The 26173-nt window shown below is 47.9% G+C and overlaps 1 protein-coding gene across 2 annotated transcripts in view; it reads left to right on the forward strand.

Moving 5' to 3' along the window:
- SMOX (spermine oxidase) overlaps positions 1–18399 on the forward strand; it is a 71574-nt gene extending 53175 nt beyond the window's left edge. For both annotated transcript variants that reach the window (XM_065060242.1, XM_065060241.1), the window contains exons 4-7: positions 5653–5826; positions 8527–9226; positions 16246–16406; positions 17901–18399. In XM_065060242.1, the coding sequence (XP_064916314.1) occupies positions 5653–5826; positions 8527–9226; positions 16246–16406; positions 17901–18038 (1173 nt within the window). In that variant the 3' untranslated portion in view covers positions 18039–18399. The remainder of the gene's footprint in view (positions 1–5652; positions 5827–8526; positions 9227–16245; positions 16407–17900) is intronic.
- Positions 18400–26173: the final 7774 nt, after the last annotated feature.

Below are 26173 nucleotides of genomic sequence, written 5' to 3' on the forward strand. Positions count from 1 at the left end.
CAGAGGTTCTCCTTGGCGTTTCGCTTGGGTCTGTGGAGTCTCGGAGCTGCAGCCTAGCAAGGCGAGCTGGATTTTCCTGATGTGAAAGGCCAAGCACCCCAGTACCTCCAGAGCTTTGCCTCGTTAGCTCATTTGGAAAGTCCTTACGCTTTTTCCGGGCACTTATCCAATCTTTTTTTGGCTGGCTTCTTCTACTTCAATACAAGTTTTGCTTCTTTTTGTTTGCAGTAGCCTGAATTTTTAATCACTGTAGGGATGCCTTGCAGAAACCTTTATTTGGTTACGAGAGAGCCAGCAGTAGGACTGCTCAGCTCTTCGTTCCTGTAGCAGAAAGGTCCTTAGGAGAGGCTGTTTTAACTGAGAAGCTGTTGCACTGCATCCAAGTCAGTCAAGACCTATCAGGAGCTTGTGAGCAAGGTGACCCTATTCCTTCTCCATGAGAGCAATAGGAAAGACCAATGCCTGCAAGAAAGATCTCCAGTCCTGCAGAATAGCTGCCTCGATTTCCAAGCCCACATTGTTCACCTACTCTAGGTGAACCTGCTTTAGTACGTGGGTTGGACTAGATGATCTCCAGTGGTCCCTTCCACTAACCATTCTATGATTGCCAAGCGATGCACCATGAGAAGTGGCATCAAGCTGTGGGCAGGACAGCTCTCCAGCCACTGTTGGTTCTTATTCTTCTTAGGCCTTGTACTGTGTGGGGCTGCTTAGGGTCATCATCACTCCATTTGGTCAGGCTCTCAAAGGGGCACCAGCGCTGGTAGGTTCCCTATGGTGTGAGGGCCATGCCATGTATTCATGATCTTCTCACCTTCCTCTCCACTTCTAGGATTGTAGAATCAGTGGATCATATAATAATTTGGGTTTGGAAGGGACCTTCCAAGGACCTCCCAGGTTGGCCGGAGAGGTGGTGGATGAACCATCCCTGGAGACATCCCAGGCCAGGCTGGACGGGGCTCTGAGCAACCTGAGCTGGTGAAGATGTTGGGGTTGGACTGGGTGAGGTTGGAAGGTCCCTTCAACCCAAACCATTCTATGATTGGATGATTTATGGGGGAATCCTGGGGCTTGGGGGTGGATTTTGGCCTCTGCTTATACCACATTTGTGTGACTGGTTTCAAAGACAAGGGGTGGGAGTGTGACCTCTGACAGCAATGACTGCAGTTGAGAAAATGTGAGTAGAGACAAATAATCTCAGATTTGCTCTTCTGTCCCTGCTAAGTTCTTATTTCTCTCTCCAAACATGTATTTAATGACAACTCTCAGGTTTTTGTGAAGAATGGGAGGATGGTGTTGAGCTGGGCAAGTTAAATGCAGGTGAAAAATCCCACCCAAGAATTTCACAGTCCATCGGAGAGTTTCACAGTCCATCAGCTATCCTGATTTAGAATAAGTGCTTAGACTTTTCAGTAAGGATGTGGTCCCTAAAGACCTGCTTAGCAGGACCGCTCCCTTTAACAATTAGCTAATTAATGGCCTTGTTATCTGTCAGCTTTCTCCTGTGTTCTGCACAGCTTCTGGGGGAGGGATGCAGCTGAAGAATGTCCAACTTTTCCACCCTTCTCACCCCCACCCTGTGCTGGGCTTCACGCCATCCTCAATTAAAACTCCAGTTATCGTAGAAAGCAGGACCAAAGGGCCACCAAGAGTCACCGTTCCCTCCCTGTCCCTCTATTGCACCCACAGATGTCTGGCCTGGGAACAGCACGGACACATCTCCATCAGGGTTTTTTTTTACTGACCGGGGATTAAATCACCGCAGTTTTTAAGCCAAGTGAGAAAAAAGACAATGCGACGGGTTGTCAGCGGCGCTGACAGGAAGGAGCGGGGATGGGGATGTGCTTTCCTGACCTCCTTCGGCGCTGAGAAACTTCTTTATTTAGATTTGTTCTTCCTAAGAAACAGCCTCTTCCCGTGGTGGAGGAGCACGTATGTCGTGAACACGTGTAGGTGACCTGTGGGTGACAGAGAGGACATCCCTGGTGGGACCCACGTTCCCTGCAGAGACCCCAGTTGTGGGATGCTGGTCAGAAACAAGACAGAAGATACAAGCCAAAGCGAAGCCATTATTTTAGGATTATGGCCATTCAATTAACTCCTTTTAATTTCTGACCTTCAGAACAATTTCCCTGCAAGATTGGATGTAAACTCTCAGAACTGAGGATGGAAATCTGCAGTCACTTGAGATGCTCTCTGTCTTTTGCTTCTGCTGATAGTTCTTGCAGATGGGATTCCAGGCCCATTGTTCTGCCCGAACCCAGAGGAGCTTTGGAGTGAGAAATGAGGAGGGGATCGTGCTGGGATGTAGTAGAAAAGACTGCTTATGGTGCAGCTCTCTTTGCTGACAGGCATGGTGCTCTCAGTTCGGATGCAAGGGTATTTTGTAGGGTTAACTGGAACATCAGTAGCATCTTTCAGGTGGTTCTTGATACTGCTTTTCACCAGGCTCTTAGTAATTAAGCCCACTTGAGGTCTCTGAAGAACCCTTCTGTCATCACATGATGAAATGATCGAAGGAGAATGTGTTTTTAAATCTCAAACACCTTTTCCCAGTGATTTCAGAGGTGGTCACATAGGCATGAAGACGCTTTCTGTTATTATGAGCAGTTTCCCACCTGAGGGAGCAAACCCAAAGTAACTCCAACTCCAGACAGTGCAATTCTCCTCCTGCTTCATTAGAAATGTACCTTAAATAGGACTTCTAGTGAATATTTTCCATAGTTTCTTATACATTTTTGTTTGTTTGTTTTGTGTGTAACTTTAGGAACACATTATGAGCAACTTTTTGACTCTTTTGATAGCGTCTTAATGCAGGGCTTGCTGTTGCTTCTTGCTTACAACAGCTTTGCTTTCTGTTCTTTACTGACTGGTTCAGCACCCCCAAGAAGAGAAAAGCAAGGAAATAACAGGGATTCTGGGAAAATACTAAATCTTGGTGCTGTTATACTGACCTGCTCTCTGATGAGATTGACATACATAGGAAAGACTTGATGTTTACAGCACAGACCACTGCGCCTTCTCTTTTCTCTGTTGGGCAATGAAGAATGTAAAGGTTAATAAAAACACACCCGTGGCTCGCTCATCCCTTTTGCCAAATGGTAGCTGGGTTTTAACGCAGCTCTGCTTGTCTTGTGAACGCGTTATCTGCTTATAACGTGCAATCGGCTTATGAAAGCTGAGCTGTGTTGTGCTGACGCAAGGTTTCCGCAGCTTGGACTTGCTGGAAGAGGTTTGGGCCTCAGAAATCGGTGGACCTGAGAACCGTGGGATGTTGAACCTGCCAAAGGGCTTTTGGCATTGGGGACAGAGGAGAAATGATTTCCTTTGCGGGGAAAAATTTAATGAAATATAACAAGGGAAAGTGTAGAGTCTTGTATCTGGGCAGGAACAACCCCAGGTTCCAGTATAAGCTGGGGAATGACCTATTAGAGAACAGAGTAGGGGAAAGGGACCTGGGGGTCCTGGGGACAGCAGGGTGACCATGAGCCAGCACTGGGCCCTTGTAGCCAGGAAGCCAATGGTACCTGGGATGGGTTAGAAGGTGGGTGGTCAGTAGGTCAGAGAGGTTCTCCTGCCCCTCTGCTCTGCCCTGGGGAGACCACACCTGGAATATTGTGTCCAGTTGTGGCCCCTCAGTTCCAGCAGGACAGGGAACTGCTGGAGAGAGTCCAGCGCAGCCACCAAGATGCTGGAGGGAGTGGAGCATCTCCCGTGTGAGGAAAGGCTGAGGGAGCTGGGGCTCTGGAGCTGGACAAGAGGAGACCGAAGGGTGACCTCATTAATGTTTACAGATATATGAAGGGTGAGTGTCAGGAGGATGGAGCCAGGCTCTTCTCGGTGACAACCAATGATAGGACAAGGGGTAATGGGTTCAAACTGGAGCACAAAAGGTTCCACTTAAATTTGAGAAGAAACTTGTTGGGGGTGAGGGTGGCAGAGTCTGGCCCAGGCTGCCCAGGGAGGTTGTGGAGTCTCCTTCTCTGCAGACATTCCAACCCGCCTGGACACCTTCCTGTGTAACCTCATCTGGGTGTTCCTGCTCCATGGGGGGATTGCACTGGATGAGCTTTCCAGGTCCCTTCAACCCCTGACACTCTGGGATTCTGTGATATCAGCAGAGAATGAGAAGCTTCAGGAGCCTTTGAAGGAGAGGCTGCCACAGTTCTGTCACTTCCTACCAAGTATTTACTTTGGAGTTGAACTTCTCAGTGTGTCCAAAGAATCTGTCTGCATAGAAGGATCGTAAATTGTAATCAATCCATCTTTGACCCAAAAAACTCACCAAGCAGGGATCTTGCCTCTCTAATTTTAAGGCTACTGAGCACCCCTGTGGCATGATAAAAATGAGAGGGTGACTAATTCTGGCTGAACAAGTAATGAATGGGATGAGCTGCATTTCTGGGAGGCATCTTTTAAAAGCTTTCCTGTGTTAAAAGATTCCTCTGAGTTTTTCCATGGAAATGAAAGGCCATGGTTCAACTGCAGGCTCTCCTGGCAATATTACAGACAGAAATACTGATTTCTCCGGACAGCCACCAGCAGATGGCCAAGGTGGATGCTTGTTTTCTAGCTTTTCAGTATATTGTACACTGGAAAAGTGGGGTTAAAAAATAAGGTGAGGACGATCTTGTTTGAAGAAGAACAATTTGTTAGAAAGGGATTTTTCTTATGGGTCCTACTGGAGGGTGACTGGGGATGTCTTTTTTTCCTATGGTTCTGTACCTGTCTTGTGCTCAGCAAGTAAAACATGCACATACAAAATATGTTTGCTAAGCCTGTGTTGGTTACTCCCTGTTTTTCAGGAGACAACAGAAAAAATCAATATGAAACTGAATTAGCCCAGCCTGGTGGATTCCTGGGCATTATTGCTCAGTAACAGAGGGGGCGAAAGGGCTGGTTCTGGGTTAGAGCAGCCAAATGTATGTGCCCTGCAACGTGGGCTTGCACCTGAAACACACTAAGGTGGGAGAAGAGCCAGTGATTTCTCGTCAGATGCCATGAAACATATAGGTTCTACTTCTTGAGTTCGGTCCCAGTAGATTACGGATGGAGACTGGGACCAAGTCAGGCTGTGACACCGCTCAGCAGAGCCAGAAATTACACGTAGCAAACCCAAACATGTTGTGCAGAAAAGTTCTGTGCTCTGCACTTACCGATCCAGCTGTTGTATCTCAACAGCTGGTTGAACAACAGGCTGTAGCTCCTGAAAATGGCAGGACTGCCTCACTTGGTCTTCTGCAAGTGATAGAATGGACATGCACAAATTAAATAAATAAGTTAATAGTAACTTAATGACTTAATAGTAACTAGACCGTTCCAGGTGAGTAGAATCGTAGAATCAGAGAGTAGTTTGGGTGGGAATGGGACTTTAATGGGGACCTAGTTCAACCCCCTGCCATGAGCAGGGACATCTTCAGCAGCTCAGGTTGCTCAGAGCCCCGTCCAGCCTGGCCTGGGATGTCTCCAGGGATGGTTCATCCACCACCTCTCTGGCCAACCTGGGCCAGGCTCTCACCACCCTCAGGGGATGAGCAAAGTGCATGATAAATGTGCTGGTTTTGGATGGAGGAAAAAGCATCCCACCACCTCAGCTCCTCTGGGATTCAGCTGTGAATCACATTGTCCGTCTTTCTGTCCTTTCTCTTGCAGGTCTATAACCTGACTCAGGAGTTCTTCCAACGAGGTAAACCAGTCAACGCTGAGAGCCAGAACAGTGTGGGCGTCTTCACACGGGACGTCGTGCGCAAACGCGTCAAGGCTGATCCAGATGACACAGAGACCGTCAAGAGGCTGAAACTGGCCATGATCCAGCAGTACCTAAAGGTGTGTGCACATGTTGTCTTTTGTTTGTTTTGGCTAACAACAGACAAATCTTGAACCTCGGAGACCTGGCTAAGCCTTGCACATCACTGGAGAATCGGTTTCTGTGGTGTCTTTCAGCTGGGGCAGTTTGTGTTCATATCACCAACTCTTCCTCTTAGGGCATATCTGAAGAGTGGGCTGCAAGAAATAATGCCTTTATTCTTTTTTTTTTTTTCCTCTCCTTACTTTAAACTTCTGTCTTTCTAATTAGAAGGGGACATCCTAGGCCCTGTTAAATTTTCTGGTGTGTTTTAACATTTTCTTATCACCTGAAGCTACTCTGTCATCAGCTTCTTTTAGTTATGTCTTGTTTTGTGCCTTACACCTGGGACCCTGTGGTCCCACCTGAGTATCTTTTGCCCTCTTCTGCCTCTGTCCACATCTCAGAAACCAGAAGAAATGTAACTTTGATACTAGTAATTTGCTGAAGAAATCTCTGGAAAGCGTTTTGAAGGTAAAGCAATAAAATCAGAGGTAGATTGTATAAACCATGTCCTGATCATATTTCCTCATGGCTTCCCTAAGTCCTTTTTATCTCCTTGATGCCTTGGTCTAAATGAAATCTCTGTGGGATGAGGACTTAATGCTGCATCAAGCATTCCTCAAGTAAAGTGTAACTGTCATTCCTATTTCAATTATAATGACTTATAAAGTCTTATGAAATGAAGCAGGGGACGCAAGTAGTGCTTTGTGATGTGGGTAAGTGTGTGGTATTCACTAGTTACAGGTGGAAAGCTCAAACAAAGAGAAATAAAACCCCAGAGAGTCTCACAGGAGGTCTGTAATAAAGCTGAGATTTGAACTAAGGCATCCTGGGCGCTGTTCTGAGATCTCTGTGTCCTAAGCCCAGAGTTTGTAGGACAGGGTGTCTCCACAGCTGCCACGTAAAGACTTGTTATTTATTGCATTAACCATGTAACATCACTCACGTACACAACGTTAGTTGTTTGATATACCTCTGGTTTTCTTGGTTTTCTGGTTTTCTTGGGCAGTTCTAGCCAGGTGGGGATTGGTCTCTTCTCCCAGGCAGTCAGCAATAGGACAAGGGGCCATGGGCTTCAACTCTGCCAGGGGAAATTGAGGCTGGAGATTAGAAAGCAATTCTTTGCAGAGAGTGGTCAGGCATTGGAATGGCTGCCCAGGGAGGTGCTGGACTCACCGGCCCTGGAGGTTTTTAAACTGAGATTGGCCATGGCACTTAGTGCCATGATCTAGTCAATGGACTGGAGCTGGACCAAGGGCTGGACTTGATGATCTCTGAGGGCTTTTCCAACCCAGTCGATTCTGTGGTTGCTACAGGTTGCTGAAGCCAGAGACTTTTCCACAGCCCTTGCAAATCCCTTCTCATTTGTAAATACCTGAGAACAACAAAGCTTCTGATACTTAAGACTATTAGATCAGGGTTGTTGCTGAGAGAGCGGGGATTACCGGCTGTCTCAGGCAAAGTGTAGGTACAGAGTAGGTATCGTGGGCCAGCAGAACTGACCCTGGGTGGGTGTTGGAGTCATCGGATGGGGTGGAACCACAGCACACTCAGAGGACAGGTCTTCTTCAAGACCTAGCTGCTGGTGACCTGGGCCTGTCCTTGCTCAATCTTCACTGGAGTCACTGGGCAATGACCAGGAAGGACCAAACACCTGTTTGTGAACTACTTAGTGCAACTTTGACTTGTTTGCTTGATATCTTAGCCCGGCACAGAGTTTACTGTCCTGCGGTAATCTCCACAGGGGAGGTCAAGGCTTGCCAGGTTTCCAGACATGTCATTACAGTGTGTAAAGAGCTGGAAAACTGACCAACAGGGTGAGGCAAGGAATCATAACGTTCCCTTTGCCTAAAGTGGTTAAAGAATTACAGCATGCGAATCATTGTGACTCTGGTGATTTGAAGATTTTAAGATCGCTGTGTCCCCTGCATCAGTATTATCATTAGAAACTTATCACAAGGCTGAACATCCTGCCTTTGTTCCAGGATTGCTGGAAGCTACAGTTACACCTGATAATCCTGCAAACATTAACCAGCAGGTTTCGAATCTAGAGCTTTGATAATCACATCAAGTGAATCAGACGCAGTCTTGGCATTTCCCTTTTCTGTCTCCTCCAGTTCCTTCTGCGTAGGTTCCTCTCACCTCTGGCAGGTTGTTCGCTTGCTGATTGCTGACTGTTTGACAGCACGTTGTAAGCTCCAGGCGGCAGAAACTGCTGCCAATAGTTTCTCCTGGCTCCTCATGGGAACATCTATTAACATTGGAAAGAGCATCTGATTAACATAGCTCCAGCTTCTGTTGCAGGAGCACCGAGCAGCCAGTCCCTGGCAAGTAAAGTGGCTTTTAAATGACAGAAAACTGTCAGAACTGTGACTCAGAGTCACGCAGAAGCAAAGACATCATCTCTGAACTCTGGATGATGCAACCGTGGCCAACGCAACCCAAGCTGATGCAGCTTTTTACCATGACATAGTGGCTTCTCCGGTTGGCGGGAAGGCCAAGGATTGATTTTTGTTAGAACCTGTGGCTAAAGGCTTCTTTACTAGCAAAAATAATGTGGATTAAGAGTGGGATTCAGGACTCCCAGTTTGCGCAGCTCCTCTGTGCCCTTGCAATGTTGTTCTGTGGCAAAATGAGTTGCTCTGTGGCGACATTGCTTTTGTGTTTCTTTTCCTTAGGTAGAGAGTTGTGAGAGCAGCTCCCACAGCATGGATGAAGTCTCGCTCAGTGAATTTGGGGAATGGACCGAAATCCCTGGGGCTCATCACATCATCCCTTGCGGTTTCATTAAAATCGTGGAGATTTTGGCCCGCTCCATTCCCGAGTCTGTCATCCAGCTTCGCAAGCCGGTCAAGTGCATCCACTGGAACCAGTCGGTCAGCAAGGAGATTGAGAGGGTGGCTGACCACAACAGTGACCTCCCCGAGGAGGACAAGGGCTCCGATGTCTTCGTGGAGTGCGAAGACTGTGAGTTCATCCCAGCTGACCACGTCATTGTGACTGTGTCCCTGGGAGTCTTGAAGAAACGCCACGAGACCCTGTTTCATCCTCGCTTGCCTGAGGACAAGGTGATGGCCATTGAGAAACTAGGGATCAATACGACTGACAAGATTTTCCTGGAGTTTGAAGAGCCTTTCTGGAGCTCCGAGTGCAACAGCATCCAGTTTGTCTGGGAAGATGAGGCAGAGAGTGAGAGCTTGACTTATCCCGAGGAGCTGTGGTACAAGAAGATCTGCAGTTTTGACGTGCTCTACCCACCAGAGAGGTACGGCCACGTCCTGAGCGGCTGGATCTGTGGAGAAGAGGCTTTGATTATGGAGAAGTGCGATGATGAAACCGTGGCGGAAACCTGTACCGAGATGCTACGTAAATTTACAGGTCAGCCATGCTCTGGTTCCTTTGGTGAGTGGTGAAGAGAGGGAGAGCGGGGCTGGGGTGTGGAATAACTGCTAGGAAGGAAATGCACTAAAGTAATTTTTAGTTCTTTGGCATTTTATGTCCTTTTGACTGGGCTGTGCCTGTACCTCCTGCTTGGGTGTGCCTGAAAGCTATTTATACAGACACACTGATAACGGGCTCAGGAAGTGGTGGGTAGAAGTGCTTGAGGATTCCACATCCTCTGCTTTATTTAATCACAAATAACTCTTTAGCAGCTGGAGCTCAGTGCTCCTGATCTCAGCTGTGGAAAGCTCTTTTAGAGCCAGGGGAGTTGAACTTGTTTAGATCAACTGAGATGGGGTGATTGAATCTCATCCCTGACTTCCACTCACCTTGAGGCAATGTGGAAATCTCATTGGCTTGAATTTCCAAGTCATCTTGAGAACTTCCATTTTCTGGGTGCCTCACCTACACTATCCTGGACTTCGCAGATTTCACATATACTGAGCACACATCACATTAAAGGGTCGTAGCAAGACAGATCTTATGTGTATTTTGTTGAGAAAGTCCATTATGGAATCACCAAAAGTAGCAATATTTGAACACACTGAGCCTTAGTTTGTCTGCAGTCACTTCTCTAGAGCTTGCACACCTTCCCAAGGAAAGGCCTTTTTGCGTCTACAGGCTTCTTTGAGATCTCCTGTGCAACTGTCAGGTAGTAACACTAAAAGAAATAGTGATTGACTCACTGACACTCTTGAAATAAGGATTTTGGATTTATACATAATTACAAGCAATTATAAGAGCAGCATCCTCCAAGATTAGATGTATTTTATGCTCTTCTAGAGATACGCCCCATGATTGAGCTATTTATATCTGATAGCTTGTTAGCCAAATCTCAACACCCAGTGGGTTTCCAGCCTCACCTCTTGTCTGTGAACCTCCAATTAACCGAAGAAATTTGCCTTCAGAAGTGTAGCTTTCCCTCGTGCTTTCAAATTATTTTCTACCAACAGCATGGGGATCTAGAGAAAGGGTTTTAAGGACAAGGAATTACTGGATGGAGTGCAGTGGCAGGCTATGAAGATGATGAGGGGTCTGGAACATCTTTCTTATGAGAAGAGACTGAGAGAGCTGGGGCTGTTCAGCCTGGAGAAGAGAAGCTGAGAGGGGATCTCATCAGTGCTGATCAGTATCTCCAGGGTGGGTGTCAGAGGATGGACCAGACTCTGTTCAGTGGTGCCCAATGACAGGATGAGGGGCAACGGGCACAGACTGAAGCACAGGACTGAAACACATATTCTGTCTGAATATGAGGAGAAACTTCTTCAGTTTGAGGTGCCAGAGCCCTGGCCCAGGTTGCCCAGAGAGGTTGTTGAGTCTCCTTCTCTGAGACATTCAAACCCGCCTGGACACGACCCTGTGTGATCTGCTCTGGTGACCCTGCGTGAGCAGGTGGGTTGGACTGGATGATCTCCAGAGGTCCCTTCAACCCCAACCAGGCTGGGATTCTGTGAAGCTCAGGACTGCCCACATAACTGGCTACTGTCAAAAAGGCTTTATAATAGGTTTTACTGCTTTCTTCAGAAATCTTAGCGTAGACACTGGATTCAGAAACCCAAATGCAGCAACCAAAACTGAAACCTCGTTTCAGCTTGTTTCTGTTGTGTTGATGTTGGAAGATGAACCTGTGGCTCCCCAGCAGCCTGCGGAGAAGTGGGATGAATCGGTGAATGCTTGACTCCAGGCAGCTTCTCCCTCCCGAGCTGTTTGTTTTCAGCGGTGTTGGGTATCCCTTCGTTATGTTACAACATCAGTACATACACAGCTTCTTTCCTCCTGACCTCAAAAGGCCAGCTGCTGCCCTACACAGGCGTAGCAGGCGGCTCTTCTCTTTGAGGCCAAGTTGTTTCAGTGACGACGTCTCCCAGAGCATACAAACAACCGTCTTTGTTGCAGCAAGACCTCTTTTTTTCTAAACCACTTTGATTCCTCAGTAGGAATTTGGCTCTTTGGGTCTGTCTTAGTTTGGCAGATGGGAGAACACTCTCCCTCTTCTTTCGTGGGCTCCTACGCTGTTGTTATTGTTTACATGTGTTGGATGTTCCTCTCTTCCTCCCAGGGTGGATATATGTTGGCGCTGGGTCATTGGTATGTGCTGCAGTTGGTGTTCCAGCTGATACTGCACCTGGTCACTGCCCATCAGACCCTTCAGCAGTGCGAGCTCTAGCTCAGCCCTCTGCTAATCCTGGCTTATCTAACCCTGGAGAACTTCACACTGAATTTACCTTGCCTTGCAGGGAACATTTTATGCATCTGCTCAAAACTGCGAGAAGAAAACTTGTCCTTGCAGCACACATTATGCAACGTGACCTGTTGCACTTTCTGCCCCATAATCTTGTTAGTTTGTAGAAAATCGTTTCACAGCTGTTTCAGGGTGGCCTCGCTAAGGTAGCCGGGTTTATTCTGTTACTCTTGCTCGCCTGTTTTCCCTTGCAGGTTCACAAAAGAAGCAGGACCTTAAGCCTAGTCTGGGCTGAAACAGAGAAGCATGTTCAGCTCTCCATGCTCCGTCTTCTCCACTAATCCGTTTCTTGGGAGTGCTAGAGTGGGATAGACCAGCTAAGGACTGGTTGTGGGGGGCCAAAGCAGCCTTCTCTCTAACTGTGATCATTTCTGAAAAAGACTGGTCTGCTCTGGTCCGGTTAGCACGACCTGAGCCAGCTTTTAAAGCTTTTCCCACCACCCAACTTCATGTAAGTCAACTAACTGAGTTGGGAAATTAGTCATCTGAAGTTCCTAGGCTCAGTGCAAAGACTCTTTCATAAGGCAGTTCAGATCTTCCACAGCTCACCTGGTGCTCTGTGACACCTTCTGTAGAAGCTTTTATCTACTGAGTATAGAGAGAGCCTTACATTCAGTGATGAGACTAGGGAGTATGAGCCTTATAATGTTCACTTTGCCTTTTGTAGCTTTAATGTTCTGAGTATAAAGCCCCCCATGTTCTTATTTCTTATTCTTCTATTAAAGAATTAATGCATTATCCAAGTGGGTTCCCATCTTCAGCTGTATTTTCCCAGTCTGTTGCTCAGGGAAGCCTTTGTGTTGGCTTCAGAGGGTCTTAGACCAGTCCTATGTTAAATCCGTTCTTTTAGACTTGGTGTTATTTCACACTGAGAATTTCTCTCTGAGAGGAGATGATCTGTCCCTGACCTTAAATTTCACATGCAGGTTAGTGTTGTGGATTATCTGGCTTTGCTGTACAAAGCTCTGAGGATTGTTCTTACCTAAGAACCATTGACAACTGCTGCTCTTCACAGCTGGATGGCTGTAAAGCAGCATCCTCTAAATCTGATTAAATGGGATGCCTTGGGACAATTAGAAGTCTTGCTCTGCTTTCTTTGTTGGCTCAGCTCGGAGTGTTGGAAGCCAGAAGGCAGGAATTGCAGACCTGCTCCCTTCTGAAGGACTCACTGATGTGTCAAGCTGCAGCTGGTGATGCCTTGAGTTGTCCTCCCCGTCCTCCAGCTATTTCTCTACAGGGGAATGGATCTCTTTTAGGTTCTGCATCATATCTACCAGCTCCTGTGGATGTCTGGGATGCTCCAATGTCTCTCTGGTGGCTGCAGACACTAGAGAATGTGTAGTACCACAGTTCTCTGTTGGCCTTGATGGGATCTTAGATACCCCGCTCTCAGGTAGACAACTAAATTTGGGTGTCTTCATTTAGATCTGTGCGTTGATTTCATGATAATGCTGTGTCTCATAGTCAGCCCCATAACCAATCAGTGTGCAGTAGCTGAATAAAAACAGGGTTGTTTGAGGCACATGGAGTTCATAGAATCACAGAATGGTTTGGGCTGAAGGGACCTTCCCAGCTCCCCCATGCCCCCCCTGCCATGAGCAGGGACATCTTCACCAGCTCAGGTTGCTCAGAGCCCCATCTAGCCTGGCCTGGGATGTCTCCAGGAATGACAAACATAGCTTCAGAAGTGAGAATCTGTGGCATAAACATAGATGCCCTCCTATTTCAGTGAAGGCGAAGGTCCTTTTTTAGCCTTTTTATCTCTTTTTGGACAGTAGATACTTAAAAGTTTCCACATCTGTATTGTTACTTTTATGTGTAGCCAAAGGCATGTGTTTACCCATCTAGGAGTAGGGTGATGAGTAGTATTGACCCCGCAATGGGGGGTCAATATGCTTCAACATGCTCGGATGTGCTGGAGAGCCTTAAAGGAGCTCACGAGAGCTGGTACCTCTGCACCACACAGCGTGCTGCTGGGGAAGGAAATTGGCTTTGGTTCTGGGAGCTGTACAGATGCGTTTTCACAGAATCATAGAATCATTTTGTTTGGAAGAGACCCTCAAGATCATCAAGTGCAGCCGTTAGCCCACCCCTGGCACTACCCCATGTCTTGAGACCCTCATGTCCGTCTGTTCATCCCCTCCAGGGATGGTGACTCCAGCACTGCCCTGGGCAGCCTGTTCCAATGCCCCACAGCCCTTTGGGGAGGAATTATTTCCTAATATCCACATGCCCAGGCTCCTTAGCGCCACTCCATGCTGGCAGCTGGCGTGGGCATCTCTGCGTGAATTTCTGCCATCTGTCCGGGGCCACACGCTTCGTGTCGCTGTGCTGCAGTTTCTCTTGTGATGAAGTTGCTACATGAAGAATTCCCTGGTGGGAAGGCTGCTGTTCACCTGCTTGTGTACACAGCACAAGGTCATCCACGGGAAACACTAGAGAGAGACAGAACTGGTGCTTTTAGCAGTCTGAATAATTGCTCTATTAAATATTGATGGATTTATACAATTGTTGATTGGGCTGATGACCCTTTTGTTAACAAATTTCAGTCTTTCAGTAGATCTGTGGTCTTATCTGCAGGCTGGCAAGCCCTCATCTCATTGCTTGCAACACTGCGTATTCCTGATGTTAATCATCTTTTTATCAACACCTTACTTGACCCCTGTATTGAAAATCTTCTGCGTACCTTGACAGTGGAACCAGAGAACATGCACCAGCTACAGAAGAGGCACCACCACCCCACTGCAGAGACTCGTTTCATTTGAAAATCCATTTTGTGATTGTTTTTGTGTAATGCGAAGTGATGGATGACTGCTTTGGCCCTGTTGTCTAACAGCTTTCATGGTGTGTTCTCCTGGGCCTTCCCACAACCCTTAAAAATAAAACACGATAACTTATTTCCTTGACGCATCTGAGAGCTCCTTGTTCTCGGCCTCCCTTGGGCTTTTCACTTCCATCCCAGGCATTCCTGCTTTGAAGATTCTCACAAGAGCTTTTTTTAGAGGCTTTGTTATGCTAAATTGTTACTCCTGAAACAACATTGAGGCATAGGATGTATTTTGTTTGCAGGGTATATTCGTTTTCTAGTCTGTGCTATATTTTGATCTGGGATGTTGTTAGAAAGTGTGATCTGGCAAGCTATCCAGGGCCTTTTGCTCTCTTTCGGCCTCGTATTTCATAGTTCTGGTTGACACACGATACTCCTAAAAGCCGTAGCTGAACCAGGGATGTAACCTGCTCCTAGTTTTGAGGAATTAAAAGTACAACTAAATAACTGTTTAGTAGAACTAAATGAAGTAATGCCTAACTAGTCTTTGCAGTTGGATGTCTCCCTCTCTAAGCTTTGATAAAGAAAGTGGGGGAATTTGGATCGTCTTCATAGCAGCCTAAGTATTCTCAAGCGCTTCAGGGTCTGAAGCAGGTACAGGAACTGTGCAAGATGCGAACATGTCTAAATTACTCTTCCTTCTTGTGCTGTCAGTCTCTTAGAAATCTTAAAGATCATCATATTGAACTGTAAACCTCACATGGCTGAGTTCACCACTAAACCGTGTCCCTAAGCACCACATCTACACATCTTCTAAACCCCTCCAGGGATGGTGTTCCAGCACTGCCCTGGGCAGCCTGTTCCAGTGCTTGGTAACCTTCTCAGTGGAGAAGACTTAGACTCAACCCAGGTAGCTGAACATTTCCTGGATATGTGAGGTTTCCTCAAGGGTGCGTTTCGGCTTTGCTGCAGAGACAATTTATCTTCATTGCAATTTTCCATGTAGCATCTCCCCGTTCCTCTCTTGCCCAGATATGACCACAGGAGGGTAACAAGATCCCAGTCAATGACACTGAGATGATCTCAAACCAGCCTAGCAAGAGGGTCTCCAAAGAATGACCCTCCCTATTTCAGTTCTGCCTGAGGCTCTTGTGCCACCAGCTGCCTTGGCCACAGTCCTGGATCCCGTGTGCTCCTGTAATCTTGGGGATGGGACAGTGGCTGATGATGGCCCCATTGGTGCACTCAAGTGCCCCCCACCTCTAGGTCCTACATCCTCTTAGCAGTGGAAATCCTACAGCAATCTAAAAATCCTACTTCCGGCCTCAAAAACCTTCTTTCCATGTCGTGTGCATCCCAAAAAATGGGTCAGTTGAATTTCAGGTTCGTTTCGGGGGCAACTGGTCAGTGGTTGGACCAAGTAATACAGATTTTGAGAACTTTTGACAGGTTTTCCTATGGCTCCACTTAATTAGGGTTTGCCCTCTGACATCCTTACCCACACCTCTCTCACACGACTACCTAAACATCCAATTTAGATTGAGCACCCAATTAAATACCTAAAATTATGTGAGATCAGTCCTATGCTTGATCACCACCAGGCTCCCCGGGGCAAATGAGGCCAGGAGATGCTCCGTATTTTCAACCAGAGGGTGACCAGGGTGCCCTGAGGCTCCCCAGTCTTTTAGGAACATAAACATTTTAATGATCTTTCCCAAAATGGAAGACTGCAGCTGAGATTAAAAGGGATGCTATTTCTTTATATAAATACTTAGTGATAAAAAATAGATCAGGCTTAGGGCCTCTTCCCTGTAGCCTGCAGGCTCTGCTAGGATGTATTTTCAATAGATCAGGCTGAATTCGTGCCAGCCCACACCTTGCACAGGCATTGCCGTGTCTTCTCTTGGACACTGTCTGACGTTTTGTCTTCTCCTTCTTTCCACCCAGGGAATCCCAACATTCCGAAACCTCGCCGGATCCTGCGGTCCTCCTGGGGCAGCAATCCCCATTTCCGTGGATCCTACTCTTACACCCAAGTCGGGTCTAGTGGGGCTGATGTAGAGAAACTTGCTAAACCACTGCCTTATGCTGAAAGCTCCAAAACTGCGGTAAGTAGGGCCCAAATTGGTTCTATGGCAAGAAAACTAACGTGAGGGTGGGCAGGGTTTTTGGGGGGAAGGTTGAAAGAGACATTCTCTTGTTGGGCCTTCAGTAGTGTGTTTTCCACATTTTTATTCTTTCCCTATCTGGACAAATAATATATCCGGGATTTCACCTCGTCCATGTGTCAGAGGTGCGTATTAGGAGATCTTTCTGTGTTGGCAGTAGGCGTCTAACTATTGATGTAAGAGATTAGACACTGTGTCTCACCCTGTGGGTTTTGGATCATAGAATCATTTTAGAAAAGACATTTAAGATTGTCAGGTCCAGCCGTTAACTTAACATGGCCAAGTCCACCACTACCCATGTCCCTGAGAACCTCATGTCCGTCTGTCCAACCCTCCAGGGCTGGTGACTCCAGCACTGCCCTGGGCAGCCTGTTCCAATGCCCCACAGCCCTTTGGGGAAGAAATTGTTCCCACATCCAACCTCAACCTCCCCTGGTGCAACTTGAGGCCGTTTCCTCTGCTCCTGGCGCTTGTTCCTGGGGAGCAGAGCCCGACCCCCCTGGCTCCAAGCTCCTTTCAGGCAGCTCAGAGATCAGAAGGTCTCCCCTCAGCTCCTGTTCTCCAGCTGAACCCCCCAGGTCCCTCAGCCGCTCCATCACACTTGTGCTCCAGCCCCTCACCAGCTCCGTTCCCTTCTCTCAGCTCGTTTCAGCACCTCAAGGCCTTTCTTGGTGTGAGGGGACCAAAACTGACCCCAGGATTTGAGGTTTGCCTTCCCCAGTACCCAGCACAGGGGGACGGTCACAGATAAGACGGTTATTTTTCCTTCTGAAAGTGCTGTCCAGAAAAACAAATCCTTAATGCGCAAAGGCTAAAGTATAATATGAGGGAGCAATAAGAGGAATTGTTGGAGAATTATGGTGCTCAGTGACTTCTGTAGATTTGTTTGAGGTTATCAGAGCCGGTGTCTGGCTCTGTGATGATGACTCAGACCTGCAAACAGCTCTGTGAAGGCACAGCAATGAGGATGAGCTTGACATTTGATAGGACAAGGGTGATGGTTTTAAACTAAAGGAGGGAGATTCAGGCTGGACATGAGGAAGACATTGTTGGGTGTGAGGGTGGTGAGAGCCTGGCCCAGGTTGGGCAGAGAGGTGGTGGATGAACCATCCCTGGAGACATCCCAGGCCAGGCTGGACGGGGCTCTGAGCAACCTGAGCTGGTGAAGATGTCCCTGTCATGGCAGGGGGGGCACTGGGGGAGGTGGGAAGGTCCCTTCAACCCAAACTGTTCTGTGATTCTATGACGGTGACAACCGTGTGCTTGCCTGTTCCCATGCTGCACCACATTTGGTGTTTGAGAACCAGAGCTCTCAAACCTCTGTGTCACCTCGTGGGGATGTGGGAGAGCACAGAAAGTTTTATCTCCTTTTAGCCTCACATCTGCTTTCTGGTAAGTGCTGCTGAGTTGTTCTGCTCTTCTCCTCCTCCCCAGCCCATGCAGGTGATGTTTTCAGGGGAGGCCACTCACAGGAAATACTATTCCACGACCCACGGTGCTGTGCTTTCCGGGCAGAGAGAGGCCGCTCGCCTCATCGAGATGTACCAGGACCTCCTGCAGTGCCGGAACTGAAAAGCCCCATATTTGTCAACACCACCAACTCCCAAATCCTTGTGCAGGTGTGTGCGGGGGTTCTTTTCTTTTCTTAACTTCAGTTCACAGTAGAGCAGCCTTTATCTTTTTTCTATTAAAAAAAAAAAGAGCCCTAACTGTTTAAAAAGTTAGTCATGAATAGCTTCATTTCCACGTGCTGTATTGTTAACAGGGAAGGGTGCTCCTTTTGTCTGGTAAACTGTTTCTTTGTCATTTTAATTCTAACTTCACTTTTGGTGCCTATCAGGTTTTTTTCTTTCTGCATTGTAAGTGCCTTCGATACTGAAATAAATGTTGTAATAAAAAGACTTGGGTGCTTTGGTACTTCCTGGACACTTCACTCGTTGTCTTCTGACTCTTTTATTCATTGTTATAAAAATAAGGTTTTTCTTCCTTCCTGCAGAATTTGGAGTAGGAGGATCTTGAGGTAGATCTGGATACTCGATGTACCAGTTGATTTTAACTCTTTCTTCAAAGAATTACACCTTGGAGGCAGAGTCTTGCCTGGATTAGCACAGAAATCACTCTGTTTCGGTACATGTTTAACTCCATTTGTCATGTGTCTTTCAGCTTGTGCTTCAGGAAATCTGCCTATAATTTCCCAGGGGAATTTTATCTTCCCTCTGGCTTCACTGAGCCAGCCCGTGGGGAGTTATCGAAGGAAATTAAACCAGGAACGTTTCTCCAGGAGCTGCCCATCTATGGTGCAGCATGTAAAGGGAACGTCAAAGTTTAACCCATCACTTGTCCTTCAAAAGTGCTTGAACAACTCTGTGGAAGGAGCTTTCATGCTCGTGCACCAGACTAAAGTGCAAAGTAAAACCCTGAAACTACCTTGGTAATGCAGATAGAGCTTGAGTTTACAGCTGTAACTGGGGCAGCTAGTCCCAGTGGAGAAAACATGCAGACATATGTAGGAGTGTAGGCAAGGAGGAGAATGGTGGGATGCAGCATTTTTTAACTGCTCTGTGATGAAACTCCATCTAGACATCAGTATCCAAAACAGGTGAGAATTTCACCCCCTAACCCTAGAAAAAAGGTGCAAAAGTCTGAATGACAGATGGATGTTGAAGAGTTTCCTCAGGGAGGTCAAGGCCATTCCCTCCAGCTTGGCTCAATCATATTACATCTGGATTTAAAAGGTATTTTCCTTGGGGTCTGCATGTATTATAATACCTGACATGGGCTTCAATTAGAACTTGTTAAATGAAATTATCTGAGATTTATACTTAGTCCAAATAAAAGCTGGGCAGCCCTGGGTCATCTCTGAAGAGCCGAGACCGTAGGATACAGCTTGGAAAGCTGAATTTTCCCTGCGGGGATGTTGCGTCTTACACCAAAATGCTCTTTCCTTTGTCTGAGAGGAGGTAGCACCTCAGAGCCTCTGATGCACCGTGAGTATCCCCATGTCCCTTCGTGTTCAGATTTTGCCCAGTTGTGTATAAATGTATTTGGTTTATCAGCAAGATTTGCTCTTACATTGAACTATTTCTGCAGTAAAGCAGAAGACTCTGTTTTAGGGGACTGCCAGCCAGGGTTTGAAGGTGGATTGAATAGGTGTCCCTTCTTTTTCTTCAGTGGAAGTGTTTTTTTCCTCCACTTTTTGGGCAGAGAGGGCGATGCTGGTGAACCAGGAGAAGACTAAACACCAGTGCCAAGGGTAAGGAACGCTGACAGTGACACCTCTTGCAATAATGGGGTAGAACTGCTTAGAAACTCATTCAAATGAGCTTGAAAAATAATAATGGATACAAATTAAAATGGTGAAAAGGGGAAGTTAACAAGAAAAAGCTTTGGAAATCAACTTGTGGTGAATGGATAAAGATAATGCAACAAGCTTGTCCTACTGTGCACCACACAAACCTTTGGGCAGGTGTCCGAGATTAAACTTTCCTTCTGGGTAGAGACAAACTGGCTCTCAGTGGAGCTGTGAGGTAATTGCCTATAGATGTCTATGTGGAAATCGGGAATTCTGATAGCACACTGTCAGAAATATGTCCCATAAAAGGTGTTTTAAACTAAAGGAGGGAGATTCAGGCTGGACATGAGGAAGAAATTGTCCCTGAGGGTGGTGAGAGCCTGGCCCAGGTTGGGCAGAGAGGTGGTGGATGAACCATCCCTGGAGACATCCCAGGCCAGGCTGGACGGGGCTCTGAGCAACCTGAGCTGGTGAAGATGTCCCTGCTCATGGCAGGGGGGGCACTGGATGAACTTTGAAGGTCCCTTCAACCCAAACTGTTCGGTAATTCTAAGTGAGGAACCATCTGTGTGCTGTGTTCAAGCTGCCCCTCGGTTTAGTGAGAGGATTCCGTGTTGACCCAAAGAGGCTTCCTGCTAAAAAACTTGTTTATTTTTAAAACGGATTCTAGTTCTAGTCACTGAAGCATATGCATGTGTGTTTGTGTGCGTGCTTTGTTTCCTTCGGAGAATTCTCTGCTTGTGTAGGCAAGTATTTGCTCGGACATATGTTTCTTCAATCCACCATAAGCCCAAGGGCAGCAATGCCAACTTCCAGTATGTCCTGATGAGCAGTTGGTTGCAAAGTCAGGAAATGTGGAGAGTTCACAGATCATCAGGGTTTGTGATCCCTGGATCCGCGTGGGTGTAACATTCTCACTTGAATCCTCAGAGGATGTTTTCTTGCTGGGAGGTTTTGTAGCATGAGGGGCTGAAGCTCAGCTTTTTGCTTTTGGAGCCTACTTCAGGCTGTCCTCGCTGCTGGGGTCAGTGTTTAACCTGTGTGATGATTGGCTTTTTTCTTCCCTGGGTTAACAGCTTCCATGAGGACTTGTACACAGCGCACCCCTTTGTTAATTAGTCCATTTCATAGAATCATAGAATAGTTTGGGTGGAAGGGATGTTCCTGGCTGCCCTAGTGCCCCCCCTGCCGTGAGCAGGGACATCTTCACCAGCTCAGGTTGCTCAGAGCCCCGTCCAGCCTGGCCTGGGATGTCTCCAGGGATGGTTCATCCACCACCTCTCTGCCCAACCTGGGCCAGGCTCTCACCATCCTGTTGCCGAATAGGGACCTATGTCAGTGCGAACTTGATACGTCTCAAGCCACATTCAGAATTGAATGCCCCAGGACCCCAGCTTTTAGTCTTCTCTCCACAGCTTGTTTCTCTGTGTGCCTTGGGTCCTGGTGGTCACCCCACGAGAAAGAGACGTCATCTTGATCTTACCACCCAGTTCCACGGACCTGCTTTTGTCTGGAGAGGTTGAGCATTTCTCAGCAAAACCCAAAGTGTTCCTCCTGCAGCGCAATGTGCTGTGGTGTTGCAATCCCATGTGCAGCCCAAGAGTGGACACAAACAGCTGGACATGTAAACAGGCACCTCCTGATGAAGAGGAGTGTGCAGGCAGAAGTTTGGGAGCCCTCCAAGGCGTGGGAAGGGATGGTCTTGCTGCAAGTTGGGGCACGATTCCTCTTTTTGCTGGGGTTTTGCTTTGCCTGTGAACTGCAAACCTGTGCAAGGGCTGGTGGGTGGAGGAGGAGAGGTGAGGAGCAGCAGTGATGGATGGACTGAATCATAGAATCATGGAATCATTTTGGTTGGAAAACACCCTCAAGATCATTGAGTCCAACTATTTCCCCACCCCTGCCACTGCCCCATGTCCTGAGAACCTCATGTCCGTCTGTCCAACCCTCCAGGGATGGTGACTCCAGCACTGCCCTGGGCAGCCTGTTCCAATGCCCCACAGCCCTTTGGGGAAGAAATTGTTCCCACATCCAACCTCAACCTCCCCTGGTGCAACTTGAGGCCGTTTCCTCTGCTCCTGGCGCTTGTTCCTGGGGAGCAGAGCCCGATCCCCCTGGCTCCAAGCTCCTTTCAGGCAGTTCAGAGATCAGAAGGTCTCCCCTCAGCTCCTGTTCTCCAGCTGAACCCCCCAGGTCCCTCAGCCGCTCCCATCACACTTGTGCTCCAGCCCCTCACCAGCTCCGTTCCCTTCTCTCGACTTGTTTCTTGATGGTGGTTTTTCATGCTCCTTTCCTATGGGGGTCTTCAAGTTTGCATCTCTCCCATCAGAACAACCTTGCAGGACTATCCCACCTCATCCCTTCACTCCTCTGTGTCTGTCACCAGCAACCCAGCCTTTCACACAGGGCTCATGTTGCTCTCAGAGGGACTAAATTTAGCAGTTGTATACTTAGAAGTGCTTAAAATTAGCAGCGAAGGCCACCCTGAGCATGTGATGAGGAGAGGTGGCCATGGCATCACCACGGAGCTCTGTGACCACCTGTGTGAACTCCCAACCTTGCTCTCCCTTCTCCAAAACCTGCAGTGTCCTCTCTCCTGCTGTGTCCACTGTGCGCTCATCGGTGGGATGAAGGTTGGTAGAAAGCAGACACGGCTGATGTGATGGTAAGAGGCACCCAATTACCCAGAAGTAATTAGAGCATCTCCTGGCTGGCTGGGTTGGGAATTCGGTGGGTGGGGAAGACAGGGTGCTGGCATGAGTGGGTCTCCAAAGCTCCATGTGTGATGGTGCCAACAGGGACACCACGCATGTCTGACTCGTGCTGCCTCATTCCTGGCTGATACTTGAACTCAGTGTCTAATGCTTTAAAATGGGGTGATTTGAACAGCTGGGAGTGCTGAAAACTTCTCTGGTACCAGGAGGGTGGTGGTATTGCAGGCCAGGTCCTGGCTTTTAGCTTCACATCCCTCCTTATGGACCTGTGATGAGTAGAGAACCTCTTCAGTGTCACCCTGTGGTTAAATCTGAGCTGGTGGCACTAGGTGGACGCTGCATGACCCAGAGACAGAGGGGACTGTCCAGACTGCACCTGCATCAGGCTGAGAGAGTCGGGGTGTCCAGCTGGAGAACAGAAGCTCCAGGGAGACCTTAGTGCAGCCTTTCCGGTCTTAAAAGGGGCCAATGAGAAAGATGGGGACAGACTTTTGAGCAGGGCCTGTTGTGATAGGACAAGGGGTGATGGTTTTAAACTAAAGGAGGGAGATTCAGGCTGGACATGAGGAAGGAATTGTTGTCCCTGAGGGTGGTGAGAGCCTGGCCCAGGTTGGGCAGAGAGGTGGTGGATGAACCATCCCTGAGACATCCCAGGCCAGGCTGGACGGGGCTCTGAGCAACCTGAGCTGGTGAAGATGTCCCTGCTCATGGCAGGGGGGGCACTGGGGGAGCTGGGTAGGTCCCTTTCCACTCAAACTGTTCTATGATTCTGTGTTTAGTGCTCCAAGCATGATTTTTTGGCACCTCTACCAGGGGATGCTCATTATGCACCGGTGCAAAGGATGAGGTTTGGTGCCCAGGAAATTTCCCTGGAGCTGATTTATTTGCCATAGCGAGCATGGAAAAGTGGAAAAGGAGACTATGATTCTCTGGGAGGCACCAAGGACAGGGGGAATTAGGAGAGGGGACAGGAAGGAACAGCAGTAGCATGTGCTGTACCTCTTTGCCCATGTAATGCCACGGCCTTGGCTTGTGCATATTTCTCTGATTTTACTGCTGCTCAGAGCTCCCTGCAGCCTCCATCTCCTTGTTCTTAGCCCAAACGTCCCCTCTTACATGTTTTTTTCTTGTGTGGAGCTGAAAAGCTGGAAAACAAAAAAGAAGAATAATACACCTCAGTGCTGTTGGGTGAAGCCAAGAGGCTCCAAGTATCCGAACCAGGCTTAAAGTCACCTTGGAGTTATTAGATGAGTGTCTGAAAGACGGACAAACTCAGCAAAAGTGCTTGCAATGGGTGAATGCTGAACTGTGCATGGATAAGTGATGGGAAATGTGGATCCTGGCTCTGCACTTGGTGGGCTTGGATATTTTGTCCTCCTGTTGTCATCTTTGTCGTGAGACCGCTGAATTCTTTATGTAAGAGGTTCTAGAGAACCTTGTGCAAAAGCAACACAAACCCGGGATTGGTGATTTTGTGCTGCCATCTTGTGGCTTAAAACATCTTGTCTAGAAATACTAAAAATTGTATGCTCTAAGAAATCTGTGCATACACACACACATGTATGGGTGATGTAAAAGAGGTGGGAGCCCAGAGGGGTGCGTGCGGACGCGGTCCAGGGAGCTGGTGGTTCATTGGTGAGTTTTATTTCTAGTCAATGGGGTTGTAGAGCTCAATAAACACAGATGTCCTGGGCTGTCTGGGATCTTACTGTGGCTTTTCTGTACTTAAAATGGGACTGTAAGAAAGTTTGGGACAGACTTTTGAGCAGGGCCCATTGTGATAGGACAAGGGGTGATGGTTTTAAACTAAAGGAGGGAGATTCAGGCTGGACATGAGGAAGAAATTGTTGTCCCTGAGGGTGGTGAGAGCCTGGCCCAGGTTGGCCAGAGAGGTGGTGGATGAACCATCCCTGGAGACATCCCAGGCCAGGCTGGATGGGGCTCTGAGCAACCTGAGCTGGTGAAGATGTCCCTGCTCATGGCAGGGGGGGCACTGGGGGAGCTGGGAAGGTCCCTTCAACCCAAACTGTTCTGTGATTCTGTGATTTCTTAAACCCTCTTACCCTGGTGGCTTCATGGTGGTTTACATTGTGTATCTGTATAATAAGTGATGTGAGTATGAGAGCAGCAATAAAATGATGAGCAATTACATTCAGAGGAGAATCAACAGTGTCAGTTTTCTCACGGGCAAGTGTCCCTGACCAGTGTGTCTGTCAGAGGGCAATTTGCAAGATGTTTGGCAAGTGAGCAGCACCTAATGGAAAGGCAACAGCACAGACAGTGATTCAGGGGCCGGAGAACTCAATTTATAATAGGAGACATTCTAAAAAAGTAAATTAGCAGCGCAAAATATGTGGTGTTTGGCTGGGCAGTGGGTGAGGGCTGAGCTGGTGGGATGCCAGGAACATGGGAGGGTTTGGTGGAGGCCCACTGGAGGGTTTGTGGCCATCATGGGTGCAGGAGGTGACAGCAGAGCAAGGACAGAGGGCACAAAACCATCCTGCCCATGGGAACGAGGGTGTGCAGATATCGGCAGTGGTGCTGTGCTGAGACTCACCACCTGGGGGCCTTAAATCTCCAGGAAACTTTGGTCCAGGGACATCAATTCAAAACCTTCCCTGTCCTGCTTCACTTATTTTAAAACTAAGGTAAATTTTATCTGCTTACAGGTAGGCAAGATTCGAAGGCCAAACTGGTGCCTTCTCCCTGACCTGGCAATGTTCAGACCATCTTGATAACACTTGAACTTGTTTGTGCTCATGAATATGCCCAGAAATTATTGCTTATTCCTGGTCATACTGCTGTTTCCTGGAATAAATGATTGAATTTTTACCCACTTTTGTGATGACAACTATTCATCTTCTGTGTGGTAAGAAGAGACTTCCACGAGCCAGAACAATTATAGAATCACAGAACAGTTTGTGTTGAAGGGACCTTCAAAGTTCATCCAGTGTCCCCCCTGCCATGAGCAGGGACATCTTCACCAGCTCAGGTTGCTCAGAGCCCCGTCCAGCCTGGCCTGGGATGTCTCCAGGGATGGTTCATCCACCACCTCTCTGGCCAACCTGGGCCAGGCTCTCACCACCCTCACACCCAACAATTCCTTCCCCATGTCCAGCCTAAATCTCCCTCCTTTAGTTTAAAACCATCACCCCTTGTCCTATTGCAACAGGCCCTGCTGAATAGTCTGTCCCCATCTTTCTTATTGTTTCCTTTTAAGTTTGGAAAGGCTGCCTTAAGGTCTCCCCAGAGCTTCTGTTCTCCAGCTGAACAGCCCAACTCTCTCAGCCTGTCCTCCCAGCAGAGCTGTTCCAGCCCTGGGATCAGCCCTCTGATCCCTCTGATCCCCAGCCCTCTCCTGTCCAGGCCCACACCTCTTCCCTCTCTGATCTGGACCTGCCTGCTCCTTACTAAGCCTAGCCTATATGAACCTTTCAGCAGTCACAGAGGGACATCTGCTAATTGAGTCAGTGACTTTGTGGTGCCCCACTTGTGTTTCTGGACACTGCAGAGCTCAAGGGGAATGCAGCAGCTGACCCTCACATCTGTCATGTAGGATCGTACAAGGGGTATTTCGGCCTCACAGCAGAGATATGGTTGCACTGGATCTTGATTCACTTTGCAGTCAGGAAAAGTACCTTGAGCAAGGACCTTTTTTGGGACAGATCTTCTTCTTTATTGCTGGTTTCTGTCCGTTTGTT

The sequence above is a fragment of the Columba livia genome, chromosome 4 (genome assembly GCF_036013475.1).
Source record: "Columba livia isolate bColLiv1 breed racing homer chromosome 4, bColLiv1.pat.W.v2, whole genome shotgun sequence".
NCBI classification, from domain to species: domain Eukaryota; kingdom Metazoa; phylum Chordata; class Aves; order Columbiformes; family Columbidae; genus Columba; species Columba livia.